Source organism: Chelonoidis abingdonii, chromosome 6, assembly GCF_003597395.2.
Source record: "Chelonoidis abingdonii isolate Lonesome George chromosome 6, CheloAbing_2.0, whole genome shotgun sequence".
Lineage (NCBI taxonomy): Eukaryota > Metazoa > Chordata > Testudines > Testudinidae > Chelonoidis > Chelonoidis abingdonii.
In genome coordinates, this window is record NC_133774.1 from 16,863,765 (window position 1) to 16,881,133 (window position 17,369).

Here is a 17,369-nt window from a genome sequence, read left to right on the forward strand (position 1 = left end):
CGACATGAACCTTCCCACTCCAGATACAAGTAAAGCCTATGTGAATCCAGGTGCAACACATGCTGCTTGTTGGTCAGCAAAAAGGAGGGGAAGAAAGGCCTTGGAGAAAGGTGGCTGTAAGTCGAACTGGACTAAGACCAGAAATAAGAGTGAACTATCTCAAACTGGTTTTTAGCTGAAGTCAGTACTTGGCAATGACATCACTGTTTGTTAAATGGTACAAATGTTAACTCTTAAAGGGTTCATTGCTAATATTTGCCTGACCACACTGGAGCTGATCAATATAGGACTAAGCACCTCTGGATTTAGCCCATTTGCAAATATCTTGATCAAAGGTTTATAAACATTTTCTTACTTTTTGGATGTAGAAATTGCTTATTATTTAGGCTTTTTAGGTACATTTAAAGCAATTGTATAGATACCATTTGGCCTTTGGATTTAATAAAGAAATTTATGGTTAAATTAGTGAAGTGATAATATCCTTCATAAATAATCATTCCAAAAGCCTCACAAACGGTGCTAGAGAATAAAGGATAGAACTGTTCTCATAGTTGCTTAGGTTGAAGCATGCCAGCAACTGGATGCCTTAACAAATTGGAAAGATTATTTTAATCACGTAGAGCTGACCGGAGCCACGAATCAAAGAGAAATCACCTGAATGTTATTTGCATTACAGCCAACACTGGTATTTATTGTCCATTTAAGGGAAACTCAGAAAAGTCCCCTTCTATCATTCTGTGCTTGCATGATGACTAATTCACACACTGGGCCCTCTCCTGCTCCCACTTCCCAGGGAAACCTTTGCCATTGACTTCAACTGGAGTAGGGAAAGGCCCATCACTTGGCAGCCAAACAAGTGCACTTTCACTACCCTTTGTTTTGTGTGAGAGCTTGCCATGGATTGAGGAGCTGGTTCTGTGGATTACCAAGCGAAACACTCTGGTTCTTAGATTCCTGAAGCCCATGAATTCAGGGGATAAGAGGCTGTACTTGGGTACCAGAGTCAGCTGCCACTGGTTCTGCAAGGACCTTGAATTGACCACTGAGTCACTAGCTCCTCCATGCCCAAGGAAAGGCAGCATGACAGCAGCCATGGAGGGAGGAGTTACAGCAGAGAGAATAAACCACAGTAATTAACAGGGGCTTCCTTCAGCCTTTACACTGAATAACTGGGTAAGGAGGAGGCACCACCGAGCAACACAGCAAACAAGACTGGCTTTGTATTTTCTCCATCATGTTTGTCTTTTTAATTCCAGCTTCATTTTCCTTTCATCTGCCATTGTTTCTCCAGTGCCATCTTATGGACCTAGTTCAGCAGGCATGCTATGAAGCCCTGCCATTTCAGCAGCCTGTGCTACTCTTGAACATACGTCTTCTTTCTCTGGTCTTTAAAACAGCTCATTATGGGCCTGTTCCTACAGAGATACTGAACATCCCACAAACTCCTAGTTAAGGACACTAAGGAGTTTTCCCTTTGCTGTAGTAAATCCACCCCCTTGAAAGATGGTAGCTAGGTCAACGGAAGAATTCTTCCGCTGACCTAACTATGTCTACAGTGGGGGTCAGGTCAACTTAACTACGTCACGCAGGGCATGAAATTTTTCACAGCCCTGAGCGATGTAGTGAGGTCGACCTAAGTGTTAGGTAAAGACCAGATCTTAGAATTGAAGGTGCTCTGCACCAAGTGTATACAAATGGAAGGTGAGGCTGCTCAGCACCTCCTTAGGGTGAGAGTGTTTAACCAACCAAAATAGTAGGGCAACAGGGAAAGAAACTAACTCCTGTCAGAAATTTTGGAAGTCTCACTCTTGCAAGATTCCTCTGTCCTAGGCAAAGAATGGCTCCAGGGGAGATAATGCTGTGATTGTGTTAGTGCAATAGAGCACATCAGATCAACAGAGCTTTTAGCAAGACACTATATTGATTGTAGCAACTAGTGCTGTCCAACTTCCTTATACCCAGAGACAGCATTTTCTTTCCAGCACAAGAGGTTACTGGTATGGCCATACTGATATTGTATTTTGCCATTTGGGCTTTAAGAGAAAGAGTCACCTCTTCAGCTATAGTAGCCTGCTGAAGTGCATTGCTTTGCCCATAGGTATAGTTTGACTTCTATACTTGGGAGTGATGAGAGCTTAATACTATTAATAGGTATAGGTCTAACTTTCAGATTTACCAATTGTTAGGCTCTGAGTTTAAATGGCTGCCTTTATTGCTAGGGAATGCACCGCGACACGACACAAGCACAAGGGAAGGGACAGAGTTGGAATCTAGCAGGTGGAAACTTTATCCCAAAGCCACGGGCTGGACTCACTATGCCAGCTGCCGTTGCAGAGCCAGGGCACCCTGACAGCAGCCCAGGCTCTAGGCTGGGGACTGTATGTTCCACTGGGCAGAAAGCCCCATTTCAGTAGCTCGCAGCAGCCCCTGAAAGGAGGCTGGTCGGGGAGTGGGGGGGGGCGGGAATCCCAGCAAGTGCTCCTGCCTTCCCAGGCCTCCATGAAAAGCCACGAGTGCTTTCGCTGAGCTATGAGACAGCGAGGGGTGGGGACAAATGGGACAAACCTGACCAGGTGGCCAGAGCCGCAATGCACCCTTCACACCTGGCCCTGCCCCAGAAACTGCAACTCCCCTACCCTCTCCAGATCCTGGGAGGTAGCAGGTAATTTGTTATTGCAATCAGTTCTGCTACCACGATCCAGCCCATTCCCCCACCGCTTTGTTGCTGCCACCATCCCAATACCAAAGAGCCACTTGACAGGATGGAGGGACGGAGAGGGCTGTCCAGCAAAGGCCCCCTCCTCCAGTCCCCTCCTATTGCCCAGGTTTATAAAATGGCAGCCCCTAGCCAGGCAGCAGTACCTCCCTCCTGGCTAGGATTCATCCTGTCCTCTGTCCCAGTGCTGCAGTGAGCTTGTGTGGGGCTCTTGTCCTGGGCTCAGTGATGAAGCCATGTCCCTGGGGCAAGCTGCTGGCAGGGAGCAGGCTGGAGCCATGCGTCACTGATCACTGCAGCTGGAAAGGGGGTTAAGAGCCCGGCTGAGCGGGCCAGCCAGCAACTATGCTGGACACACAGACCAATCCCAGGACCCAGCTGGTGGGGAACCCCAACTCTGCCTTAGCTTTATGGGAAATGGTCCATGGCCAGTTTCTTCTTTGCTCCCAAGGATGGTTTTAGTTGTTTTCCCATTATCAATATATACAGTCGAGGGGGGGGGGAAATGCCCCCCCCCATCATCCTCTCTCTCTTCCCATGGCTTTGTCCCATCCTTTGCTGCAGAGGCAATACCAACAGTTACATAGTTTTTAGAAGCTGATGTTCAATAGTCCACCAAATGCAGATTTGTCTCCCCCACCATTCTGCTGAACAAAACTGAGGACTGTTTTCACACAAGTTAAAGCCAGAGGTACTCGTACGCCGGTAACTCATATGGATCAATTGTGGCCAAGTATCATGGACATGCTTGTCTGAGCTTAACAAGCCACTGGCTGCCTTGACACTATTGGGCCCTTTAATTAGGATGCCACAAATATCTCTCCTGCCTAGTGTGTTTCCTAAGGGTATGTCTGCACAGGAACTGGGGGATACAATTCCCAGCTTAGGTAAATGTGCATGTGTTAGCTCAAGCAGAGGGCTAAAAATTACACCTCCCCACTTCTGTGGGGGCATAACCTAGGACAAAGGCAAACTTAGCAAGAATTGCCTGAGAAAGTGAAGAGGTAATACATGTTCCCTAAAATCTCCTTATTGTACATCACTTAACTGCAGTACAAATAGGTTGGTACTATGGCATACATTTGTACATATTTATAGCAGTAGACTGGACATCAGCAGAGCTACACTCTCTTTCCATCTGTCAGTGGTTCCATATATGGCCATAGGAAAGTCGATAAACTTCTGTGTCTCGGTTCACCCATTTGCACTTACTAACCCTCACAAGACTGTTTGCAGACTTTAATGAGATCTTCATGTGCTGTAAGTGACAGAAGTGCAAAACAGAACTACAAGCCATGTGACAGCTGACATTCCATCAGACAATTACCTCCACTAACCGTTCTGAGATGTTGAAATTCAAAGGAGAACAGAGTTTGGGACAGCAATGCATCCATTTCAAGGCTATTAACATGGCATCAGACTTTTTAAACATTCTTGGCATGTTAATGTAAGTAAAAATCTTCTTGGCTTAAAAAAACCCAAAACAATCTAATAACTACTAGTAAGTTATGGGAAGCATTTTCCAATTGATTCATTGCAAAGAACCAGCAGGAATGACCTGCTGAGTAGATCTTTGTTTTGCTCTGCATGGGTCAACCCTGAACTCCTTAATCCAGCCAAATCATAGGCCAAGATTTCCCCAGTAAGTAGCATAGGACAGAGCCCCATAGTGGGGGGCTTTCACGGTCTGATATTATGATCCAGAACACCAACACCTACTGTAACACTTGAATCAAAATGTCTGTACAAGTGTGGAGTCAGTAGCTGACCTCATGCCTTTTGTGGATTAAGGGAAGACATTAGATAGGAGACTTTTCAATAGTGTCATGCAAACAGCTTCCTGTTAAAAATAACGTAGGATGAGTCCTCCAATAAAACAGGTTTGGTCTCCATTACATGGGTTATTACCCACTGAATCTGAATTTCTGCATTTTCTACTTTGATGTTAAAGAGAGATCTAAGCTGCAACGCTCAGATTCAGAACAGAACTTCCTCAACAACATTTTGCATCTAGGGCTCTCTCTATCAGATACACAGGTTGTCTTGCATAGTTCCTGAAGAACCTTGACGTGTATACTTGCGGCCCAATTTACCCCAGTATCAATCAGTGCAGCTACAGTGGTGACTGTGACAATGGAATCAGGCCCTCGGTGTTCCGACTGGCGAATCTTTATAACCTCAGTGATGTGCATTAAAAACATTTGTGCTTGGAGATTTGTTTGCAGGGTGTACAAACAGGCCACTAGAACTAAATCAACAGAGTAGCTACCAGTACTGAACTGCTAATTGTCATTAAGATTGCGCTGTTTTTTAACAGTAAACAGCACACTGACTTTTACTCCAAACCCAAATCACTTCAGAAGGGCCTCAGCAAAAAAGAAGAGAGAGTTCCCCATGTCAGCATCTTCACAGGATGACAGTAATTTATTAGCAACATTGTAGAAGACCTTAATAACCATTTTACATTAGTTCAGAAGCCTAAACTCAATTGCTATTTGCGATGTCAACTCCAATCATCAAAACCCAATTAGAGATATAAGCACCAAATGACACTTTTAAAGGAAACATGTTAGTTTCCTAGAAAGTCAATGATGACATTATCTCACAGCCAGGTCTTTTACATGTGACAAAGCTGATGCTATTTATGGATTAGGCTTTTGTCCTCTACTAACAGGGAATTTGCTATTATTCTTCCTTTTTGTTCTGATCATGCTGTCAAGTCATGCTGTCAGGCTTCGATAAGTGCACTTTTTTGTGCACTTCTTACAATAGTCAAAACATTTAAGGAAAAATAAATTGCTTTTTTAGTTGGACTTGTCACCCCTGGTGTGTGGAATAAGCAACCCAACAGGTCTTTCACTGTTCTAGGGACTCAGTTCTGAAAATCCTTACTTCCACAAGTTAGACATTATCACACAAACAATTCCACTGAGTCCAGGGAATGCATAAAAATTCACAGGATCAGCCCTTATAGTTCATGATTCCTCCTGGATCCACTTAGCATTGACAGCCAAAAAAGGCGGCCTCTCAAAATTATGGTCCAACATGCCTCCATAACCTTGAAACAATGTACCAATACTGCACAGAATTAGTCTGCACAGCTGATACTTGAAAATCCACTGCTCAAGAGCCTGCAGAACATTCAGAACCATGTACGAGCAAGACAACTGGAACAGATTCCTTGAAAGAACTGGTTCCACTCCAGTGACTGCTGAGCTACCGCGCTAACAATGATCAAAGCAAAAAAATCCAATAATTTAAAATGTCAGCACTTTTATACCCTTCCAACAAACACTGGGGATTGGTCCTGCTTTGAGCAGGGGGTTGGACTAGATGACCTCCTGAGGTCCCTTCCAGTCCTGATAGTCTATGATTATTTGTAGGCCAGCTACATACAACTTTTCATGTGTCCATGTCTGGCAATATTTATAGCTTTAAATAAGAATATTCCCCAGGTTCTCACCCACTGAAATATTGTTTATAAAGCACCATGAACATCACAGCACAGGGACAGGATTCTCTGCCTGAAAGCAGTAATTGATATTCATTACACACAATCAGTAGCTTTCCTCATTTAAAAAAAACAAGACAATGTTTATGTTCCCCTGTTAAAGAGGACAGAAATACCTATAGCCCTGAGAGGTGCACTGCACATGCAACATTCAAAACACATCACAGCTCATCTCACCATCCGGCCCTTTGAAAGCACCTGGTGAGGAGCATGAATTACTCGCACATCCCTTCAAACATGGAAGAGGATGTGTCTCAAATCTCTCCTTCACAACTTTGAGTTCTTCAAAGCAAAGGCTGTAGCTTCATACGTGTTTGTACAACACCTAGATCAGTGGGGCCCGGATCTCGACTGAAGACTTTGGACACTACCCACACTGCAAATATTAACAAGCATTTCCTATTTAAAATGGGAAGTAATTTGATAAAAGCAGTATAACACATCCAGGAGAAATAAAGATTTAGATTGTTGCCAATTATGTCCTTCTTTATCAGCAATATCCCTCCCTGAACACCAGACACTTCATTACACTGGTCCTTTTACCCATCAGGCTTGTTCCACTGATGAAACATGAGCTGGAAAAAGTCCTAGTTATTTTCTCTGTATCCCTTTTGCTGCAGCAAGCTCTATCATGACAATTAGCTGACAAACATGCAGGCTGATGTTGTTCCTACACTAAAATACACTTTTTTTCAAAAGTAAAGAATTGTATAAAAACGTGCACATTACAGATAAGCACATATCACAGCTAGAGTTAATGGTCAGTGTTTCTATCATGACTATAAACACAATTTAACAAACTTAACTAGGAAGAAAATGTTATTCATCTTCATCCAGCGAGCAGTAGCTCATTTCTCTCCTCCCCTACCAGGCATAAGATAAGGAAGTTTATTTAGAGCCAGATTCTACCACCAATACTAACGCTGAAAAGCGCCTTACCCCTCCAGTAGACTCACTGAAATCAACTGGACTAAGGCGTAAAGATTAAATCAAAGAATAATGTACAAAGTGGCAGAATCTGGCCCTTAACGATTCCAGTGTTTATTACATCTTGTTTAGTTAGCTACTCCCCACAGTAGTTATAATAGTTGGAGCAGCAGACATTATTTCCCCGTCAAGTTATTGCATGTGAGGGAATAATGCTCCAAAAGATGAAAAAATTAATTTTTTATGCACCAATTTTCTTTTTGCAGAATGGGTCAATAGTATACAGAGTGATCAGCACTAAGCTTTCTGTATCACCAGGTGCTTTTATCCAACTGTAAAGCATATGTTGGACATCTGTCAGCATCTAGGCAAGGTAGCCTCAACACCACGTACAAGAAGATCACTTATTTCATTGCAATGTAAGAATTACAGGTGAGTTTTGATAATAGTGCTAGTGAATTTTTCTTGCACAGCCCTTAAGTATCAGAAAACAAAATTCTTAGTAATAGCAGGAACCAGAAAATAATATTTTGCTCATATTTTTAAACAATTACAGTACCTTTAGCTTACTGGTATGATTGATGCCAAATTTTCAGAATTTTTTTTTTTTAATAGTTGCAATCCTGGCAGTCTGTACCATGTATTTGTCCACTGATAAAAAATAATTTTGGTTTATAAGTCTCAGTTAATCCACCAAAATCCATATTTGACTAACAAATCACATAAAGGCTTTGATCACTCAGACTAAGACTACAGCACAATGCATCAAACCCAGGTCCAATGTTACCTGTACAGAAAGGGTGGAATTCATCCCAGTACAGAAAGCCCAGGAAAGTCCCCCTATATCACATCATGCCCTCACTTATTCCTTTAGGCTGAGATATATGCCAGAGTGCAAGGCTAGCACAAGGCTTACACACCACTTATCATAATCAGGTTTCAGTAACTCTTGTACCCACCCTGTGCTCAGCCATAGTGAGCATGCTGGTATAATAAGCAACTGGTAGACTGTGGAATCACAATACTTGGCTTAAAACAACTTTGCTAACCCTTGCAGTTCAAATGATTTAGTTAAATGTAAATGGATGGCTCTCCTAAAGAAAGACGTTTGGTACATGGTGAAGAACCTTAAATAGCTGAAATGGGAAGGAGGAGAATGAAAAACAAAACGAAACAACTGTCATATAACACCATATTTACAGTTTTCCAGTCTTTCCCTACAAAAAATCTCCCCTATACCAATGTAAACCAAGAGTTACATGGGAACACATGTCCCTCTCCAAATGTTTCCCATTGCTAGTCTTCTAATATTGGAAGGTCTGCTTCAACAACATAAAAGAGGTCTCAAAAGGGGCAAACTTTTTTTTATAACGTAAGTTATCATCTTCATGGGGAAAATTTCATAGGGGACAAGAAACTCGACTAGAGCCCAGTCACAAAGTTTCCAGCCAATCATTGTATCTTGGACATCCATCGAAGGTCAGGATCATCCATACAGAGGCTGAGGGCATCATACTTTTTCCTGATCCCCAGGCATATTTCAGTCCCTATATCACTCCCTGCTCACTGCAACCCTCAACCCATTCCCTTCTGGGATAGAAGAACGGGTGGGAAAAGTTTACATAGTGGAGGAACAAAACAAGATCATGCAGACTGGGTTAGCATGACTTTCATTGGGTAATACCTGTGTGGTTCTGGGAAACAACAGCATGGTCCATGGGATAGCCATCTCCCTAGTCCTGTTCCTCCTGACTCGCAGAGTCCAACCCCTGTAGCACATCCATAGAGGTAGAGGAACTTCATAGGGATTAGGAAGGGACAAGGTCAGAGAGCCAGCACTCTCCTGCCGCCGCACGCTCCCCTCTCCCCCCCCGAAACACTTCAGAAGTGAAAAAGTATCCAGTTAGATGGGTGAGGGATAAGCCCACTCAAACACCACCTCTGAGGGTAACTATTCTCCTGTTTACATCTTTCCTTAAACATCTAGTATATAAACATTAAGTAACCCAAAAACCAAACAGCAATGTCTGCAAAGACACCCACCCACCCACTATGAGTGGGTGTCTCCCACACAGAGAGTTTATATAGGATACAATACGTATCAATAATGTGACTGGCCATGAAACCAAGAGAGGACAACTCCACTACAAACGAATTCACAGAATATCAGGGTTGGAAGGGACCTTAGGAGGTCATCTAGTACAACCCCTCCTCAAAGCAGGATCAATCCCCAACTCAATCATCCCAGCCAGGGCTTTGTCAAGCCGAGCCTTAAAATCCTCTAAGAAAGGAGATTCTACCACCTCCCTGGGTAACCCATTACAGTGCTTCACCACCCTCCTAGTGAAATGGTGTTTCCTGATATCCAACCAAGACCTCCTCCACTGAAACTTGAGACCATTACTTCTTGTTCTGTCATCTGCTACCGCTGAGAATGGCCGACCTTCATCCTCTTTGGAATCCTCCCTTCAGGTAGTTGAAAGCAGTTATCAAATTCCCCCTCATTCTTCTCTTCTGCAGACTAAACAAGCCCAGTTCCCTCAGCCTCTCCTCGTAAGTCATGTTCTCCAGCCCCCTGATCATTTTCATTGCCCTCTGCTGGACTCTTTCCAATTTGTTCACGTCCCTTCTGTACCAAGGGGCTCGAAACTGGACGCAATACTCCAGATGTGGCCTCACTAGTGCCAAATAGAGGGGAATGACCACTTCCCTTGATCTGCTGACAATGCTCCTACTAATGCAGCCCAATATGCCATTAGCTGTCCTGGCAACAAGGGCACACTGCTGACCCATACATAACCAAAGTTCATAACTTCACATATGACAATAGTACATACAATCCAATGAGATATGACTAAAAGAACAAACAAAACAAAAAAAACACATAGAATGTGTTAAATTTCCCTCTTTTAATAGAATACCCACCATATAGTATGGGGTTAAAACAGCAGCATTTCATGGATTTTACTTTACATTGCTTTGCCTAGTTTTACCATTTCTGGAATTTATAAGCTTGTTTTATTTTGTTTTGCTTAGAGGCTGTCAATTAAACCTGTTGAGTATACAGGTCATAATTTTTATGTTCCTACTTATGCTGATATATACCAAAGCTAAAGTGTTTTGCTCATGTCTGGTCTCATCAGAAACATCTTATTTCGGAGAATATCCCATGGAGGACATACAACATTCATTCACTCCAGGAGACAGCACAGACAATATAAGGCAAGAGACTCAATCTCAACTAGACTGCATCATTAAGCTGTCCCCACTTAGTTCATTTTATATTGACAAGGCTTCTTTTAAAAAAAAAAAAAAAAAAAGTCTGATTTTTTAAGAAACCATATGTAGGTGCCTGATGCAATAAAAACACAATAGGAAACATGAGCTTCTGTCCCCTCCCCATCTGTGCTATGAAAAGGAGGGTATCCGGTTTTTTGGGGGATGGGGGGGTTAAACTATAATAGGAGGATGGTCAAAAGTTCTGAGTTGATGTCCCCTCCCCAGATAAATAAATAAATGCTGCCTAAATCTCTTTCTGGTGGTTGTTTCAGTGGGACTCTGTCCTTCCCCGGTGCAGACAGCCTGCTGCAGGTTTCCCAGGTAGATTCAATGACTTGCATACACTCCACCTGTATGGTAAGGAATAAACACCTTCAGTGCCAGGCAAGGGACCGTCCACATTTCCTCCATGATCCAACCATCTGAGGAGAGGGCCAAGGCCCAGCCTGCTTCACCAGGCCAGCACAGAGGAAGGTACAGGGGCATTTTGCTTTAGAGCCAGCAAAGCAAATAGCCAGAATATTAAATGTAAAGGCTGTCACCAACACATACTGCTTGCTACTGTTTGGAAAGTGTCACCAGTCCCTAACCTGTCACTGCAGCAACAGCTCTGACATTTCCCTTCCTCTGCACACCTGTTCCGGGCTGTTCCCCGCCTATGACTCAGCCCAACCTTTGCATAGTTACCTGATCCTGCCAAGTTCAGGGGCAACCATGAGCCTTTTCCTTCTAACCTATTCTGCCCCCTTCCAACCCCCTTCCCCCCACATTAATTAAATCAGGTCTATAGCACGACAAATTTACACACTACTTTGTAGGAAAAAGTGACTGATTCATGGTAACTTGGCTTTTATACCGATTAATACTCCCTGAGCCCCCACACTCAATTACTTGCAGCCCCTTCTCCCACATCAGCCTTTTAGAGGTAATAACCTGTCACCACGATGGTCCTGCAGAGACGGCCTGGAGGAGCCAGCAGAGAAGAGGAATGGGGGAGCCACGCAGTGCACTGGGAGAGGGCTCTGCAGAATGGGGCGGGTGGAGATGCAGGGGCGAGGGGGCAATAAACTGGGTGAGCAGGGGAGGGAACGGCCGGCGGGCGGCATGGGCCAGCTAACACTAGTGAGGAGCTGCCTGCAGCTGGCGTGGAGGAAGGAGATGGCCCTGCAGGGCAGGGGCAGGAAGTTTCTCTAGGGGTAGGTACCGCAGGTGGGGGGCAGCCAAGGGGAAGGAGCTGCAGGCCCCGGGGCGCCCCGCGCCTCAGGGAACAAGCAGCGAGCGGCACCCCGGGGAGACCGAGAGGACCCGTGCGGGTGCCCAGCTCGCCGCGGCGGGGAGAGGCCGCCAGGTGCGGGACTCCAGGTAAAATCCTGCCGCCGCCCTCTCGTGTCGCGGCAACAGAAGTACGGATCGGCTCTAAAACACGCAGCGCAGCCGGAGGGGGCAGCCTCCCGGTCAGGCTGCAGAGGGGCGCCCTGGGCACCCAGCGGGAGCCCGGCTCGGGTGTCCAGGGAGGGCAGAAAACTAACGCAGCCAGTAACAAGGCGGCAGCTCCCGGTGGGTCCCGAACCCCCGCTCCAAGGGGCTGCGGAGCGCGGCCAGCAGCGAGCCCCGGAGCCTCCCCGAGGCGCGCACGGTGGCGGGCAGGGGGTCCCCCCGGGGGTGGTGGTTATAGTCTCCGATTCAAAGGCCGCCGCTGCGGGTCAACCTGGACTCCCCGCGCCGCTCACCTTGGTGTAGAGCTCGGAGACCGACATGTCCTGGCCGGGACCCCCGGAGGGGCGCGGGGCGCAACCGGGAATAGAGGACGCAGTAAGCCGCAGGGGGGTCCAGCGCAGCCGCGAGGCTTCTAGCGCCGAGGGTCCCGGCTCACACGGCGCCGGGCGACATGACTCCGGGCCACGGGGCTGCAGGGAGCGTCCTCAAATCTCCGCCTCGGGGCTTGTCCCGCTGCGCAGCCGGACGCGACCTTCGCCCCCGCCGCGGCGGCTGAAGTTATTGATCAATCCGAGGAGGAGGAGGCGGGTGGAAGCGGCAGGTCCAGCTCCGCCTCGCGCGCCGCTCCCAGCGCAGGTATGGGGCGGTGCGGGGGAGCCCGGAGCCTGCTGGCCCGGCTCGGCGAGCTGCGAAGAGGGGCGAGCCGCGCGCCCAGCCCGGCTCTGCTTCTGTTCCCAGGTGCCGCGGGTGGGACTGGGACCAGCTACCTCCACCGCTCCCGGGCGCGCTCTCTCCGCACAGGGCAGGCACCTAGGCGAGGGCCGCCACCTGCTGGCCAGATCACAGCCCCCTTCCTCCTCCCGAGGGGGTGGGGAGCCCCAGCCAGGCCTTCCCCGCCCCCCTAAGAGGGAGCCGGCAAAATGGAACGAGTCGGGGAAGTTGCTCGGAATAATGGGGGGAGGGTCAGTTCTTTGCCGCGTGAAAAGTTTTGCAGTATAACCCCGTTTGCCGTTTCACATGTCGAGGTCACTTTTGGATCGCTGAGGTTCAAATGGAAGTGGAAGGCTGGTCCCTGCTCCTAGGTCCTGGAACTAGGGTGTTTGGGGTGCTGCTGCACTCCATGGCTTGAAGAGGTTCCCATCATATCCAGGGTTTACAGTTTGGTTCAATGGTTCGCAGCACCCCCACTGTACAAATTGTTCCAGCATCCCCTGGCCCTGCATCTAGCAGAGACTGTTCCTCCCAAAATTTGCCCACTGCTAAGCCTGTCCTGTGAAGTTCTACCTACCCAGACTGTGTTTTGGGAAATTGTTTTTGTTTGTTTTGGGGGTGGATGATCCAGTAAATGTTATTGGGAAGGGTTTGGGGGAGCGTTATTTGGTTTTGATTTTTGTTTTTTTGGTTGAGGGTTTTGGGGTTTGTTTTGGGTTGTTTGTTTTGTTTTTGTTTTGCTTGTTTGACATCCCCCCCTCCCCATCATGGAACACCATGGTAAATAGCTGGAAATGAACTGATTTTGTGCCTGGTCTAGAAAATCTTGCAAAAGCTGTGCTAAACAATCCCTGCCTAAAGTGGCTTTTACTACTGCTTCTTAAGCATAGTTCCTAGACAAAAAGCCTGAACCTGCTCTCTCTTAAAAGTTGTGTAAGCATACCAGGAATCACTCCACTCAAATGAGTGATGTTACATTAGCATAAAACTATTGTGAGAGATGAATCAGCACCTGCTCTTTAGAAAGCACCAGATTGCATCAAATGGCAAGTTGTTTGTTTTATTTTAAAATCCTGTGTGGGAAGGATGATACCTGTGAGATGCCACCTAAATGATCTTTGTACCCACACAGCCCACACAAATTATTCAGTTGAATGTTGCTGATGTGTCAGGTTTTCATACTGATAAACACAGCAGCAATGTAGTAACTAGCCATCTATTTATATTACAGCCTTTATCATGGTAAATTTGTATCTAAAATGATCAGGGTTCTGTTCCTCTGCTGGGTCTAATAAGGTGCATTTGAGGGCTCTAGTATCATTAGCCAGAATGATCTCGCTCTCTCATTTTCTTCTTCCATCTCATTTTGAATTTTGTTTATTTTCCCCTTATAACCAACCATTCTAAAAGCAGTATAGGCTCGCTGAAAACTGCCTCTTGGCTGCTTGATTCTATACTGAGCCAGTACTTTTAAGGAAAATTGCTTTCCTATCACTCTTCCCTAAAATTACTAAAAAGCAACAGAGTCCTGTGGCACCTTATAGACTAACCAACATTTTGACGTATGTTAGTCTATAACGTGCCACAGGACTCTGTCGCTTTTTACAGATCCAGACTAACACAGCTACCCCTCTGATACTTAAAATTACTAGTAAGTGATAAGCCTTTGCCATTAAATCTCCTTATCTGAAGATACCCTCTCACAGTTCTCAGTCTTGAGTCTCATGCTTTCTGCACCAGACATGGTTGAACTCTCCTAACTCTGCCTCACAGGCTTAAAAGTCTTCAGTGTTAGTGGTAGGGTGACCAGACAGGAAATGTGAAAAATCAGGACGGGGGTAATAGGAGCCTATATAAGAAAAAGACCAAAAAATCAGGACTGTCCCTATAAAATCAGGACATCTGGTCACTCTAGTTAGTGGAGTTCTGCCCTTTCTCACACTGGGAGCATGAGATCAGAGACTGAGAACCCTGTGATGGCAATCTCTTTAAAGAAACGTTGTAATTCCTCCAATATGACACTGGAATAGTTCAGCAGGAACGGTGTGGGGCTTCGGCCCACTCTGGTGTTGCTGGGCAGTAGTGGTACTGCTCCAAGGTTGATCTCAAGAGGTTGAAGGATGGGCCTGTTTCTGACTCACAATGGGAGGTGAGACTAAAACTGGGCCTTCCTTGTTCTGGGAGGTGAATGTCAACAGCAGTGCTGGGTGTCAGCCTTGCGCTGCCAAGTACAATATGTTTTATGGCCCCACACAAGAGTGGCCTGAACTGATTCCATGTGTCTTCATCAGAAGAGCTGAAGTTTTGCTAACAGCGCACAAATCTGGGCTCATGGGACAACTGATTCCAACTAATCCTCTTCAGAAACAAAACTAAGATCACTAGTTTGAGGATTATAATATTCAAGGTGCCACATTCATCCGTGGTATAAGCAAGTACTACCTGTGCTCCAATGGAGTTATGCCCACTTACTTGAAGATCGTGTGTCACCCAAAGAGCTGCTAGATGTGTCACCGTTTTGTCCTGCTGACAATCAGACTGCAGCAGTAGCATCCAGAGTTTGTTTACTTTCTCTATTAATCCTAAAGGTAATGGCAAGTACTGTAAAATAGGGGAGAGCCTCTCAATGGCAATGGAAAGATCTTCCAACTGCCTTACTAATAAGAGACCTGTGTAGCATTTCCTTATGGAGGGAGCATGGTCTAGTGGTTAAAGCAGCAGATTAGGAAGGAGAAGACTGGGGTTTCCAACCCAGCTCTGCTATTGACTCACAATGGGACCTTAATAATAATGATACCTAGCTCTTTTCTAGCACTTCTCATCAGTACACCTCAAAGCACTTTACAAAAGAAGTCAGTATCATTACTATCGTTTTACAATATAGGGGAAACTGAGGCACAGATAGGGGAATTGATTGCCCTAGGTCATCCAACAAGTCAGTGGCAGTGCTAAGAAGAGAACGCACCTCTCCCAAGTCCAGTGTTCTATCGATGAGGCTACAGACAAGTGACTTAGTCTTTCTGTGCCTCAGTTTTCCCACCTGTAAAATACAGACACCTTTGTAAAGTGCTTTGAGCTTCTTGGGTGACAGGCACTAGTTAAATGAAACATTTAGAATGTACCATTATTTCCTCAGGAAAGTAGTATAGACTACTGGGTGAACAACAATACTTTGAGTCAAGAGTTTGTGGTGCTGCTACCAGCTCTTTCACTGACTTGCTGGGTGACGTGAGGCAAGCCACTGAACTTTTCCTTACTTTAATTCCATCCACTGTAGAATGGAAATAATAAAATGCATCTTGCAGGAGTGTTTAAGGCATAATTAATGGGTGGAAAATGCTTTGAGATCCTGGGAAGGAAGATGCTATGGAAGTGTAAAGTATTATTAATTTTCATTGTGAAGACTTTACATATGGGGGCAAAGAATGTGTTTATTAGGACTTGTACTCTGCCACAGTTGTTTACTCCTTCACTAACTGCAGGGAATTTTCTTTAAACCACTGTAGATGATGTGGTTTGCTGCATTGCCTCAGTATATAGCCTTAATTTAATACATTGACAGTGTCTCACCACAGCAAACATTTTAGTTTACTGTCTTCTCCCTTAACTCTTTATCCCTCGAGGCAATGTCAATTCCTTTCTTTTCCTTAGCAGCAACACCTCATCCTGTTCTTGAATCCCGCCTTTCACACAATTGCTGCATCGGAGTAGTATGCATTGAGCCTTTGCAGCATATCCTGATGTTTCAGCAAGGCTGGCAGCTGGGAAAAGTTGTGAGCACGTAAGGCTGCTGTGAATAAAGTAATGCAGGAGCTTCCCATCTCAAACACATTTTATCTGGAGCTTTTGAATGCCCTCTTGTGGGCTGCCTCAGTGTCTGCAGCTCTCTTTATTTGGACCCACACTTTGAAAGGGATGTGTCAGTGGATGGCACTTTTTGTCCGTCAGCCTTTTGTATTATCTGGCAGGAGAAGTGGCCCCATATGGAGACAAAACATGTTTTGAGAATTATGAATTTACATTCCAAAGAAGGGATCACAACATCACACCTCTGGCCAGCCCCTCGCAGAGGTCCAGAGAGGCGGGGCCACTTCCAGCTTGAGGCCCTTAGCCATAATAAAAATAAGAAATGATGACACATGAAAACAAAATAAGGTACTGAAAAAAAAGGAGAGACATAATTTGAATATTTCTTTTATTTGCTTAAATTTGCAGCTCTAAGCTGAGAGTGTGTGTCACAGTTTGGTCTGATAGGGGTGCACATAAAAACAAGTTGCAAAACTAATCAAATGCCAAAAAATTAACAAATGTCTAAATCTGAGGCTTCCTTGGCGGTTGAGGCCCAGGCCAGATGGCCCTCCTGCCCCCCTCCCCCCCCCCGATTGGCCCTGCCTCTGGCTCACAAGGTAGGATTTTAAGACTGAAGGGACCAAATCCAACAATCTAGTGCTCCTGAGGGCGACAGCTAGGGTGACTAGACAGGAAGTGTGAAAAATCAGGACAGGGGGTGGAAGGGTAATAGGAACCTATATAAGAAAAAGACACAAAAATCAGGACTGTCCCTATAAAATCAGAACATCTGGTCACCCTAACTGGAACTGCACCAACATGGCTTACTCCACTGTGGGAATTAAATGGGGCAGTATATTTGATTCATGCCCTGTATTTTTTTTCTTTTGGTAATGCATTTTGCGATTCCCATGGAAATCCAGATTAATATCCATCATACTATTTGAAACTCTGCCTTAGATGAATTTGAATAAATTGCAAGTGTACTAGCAAATGCCC

At 45.5% G+C, this 17,369-nt stretch overlaps 1 protein-coding gene across 2 annotated transcripts in view; it reads right to left on the minus strand.

The window, feature by feature from the left end:
• MYO5B (myosin VB) overlaps positions 1-12,254 on the minus strand; it is a 380,719-nt gene extending 368,465 nt beyond the window's left edge. For both annotated transcript variants that reach the window (XM_032768192.2, XM_032768191.2), the window contains exon 1: positions 12,164-12,254. In XM_032768192.2, coding sequence (XP_032624083.1) covers positions 12,164-12,190 — 27 coding nt within the window. In that variant the 5' untranslated portion in view covers positions 12,191-12,254. The remainder of the gene's footprint in view (positions 1-12,163) is intronic.
• Positions 12,255-17,369: the final 5,115 nt, after the last annotated feature.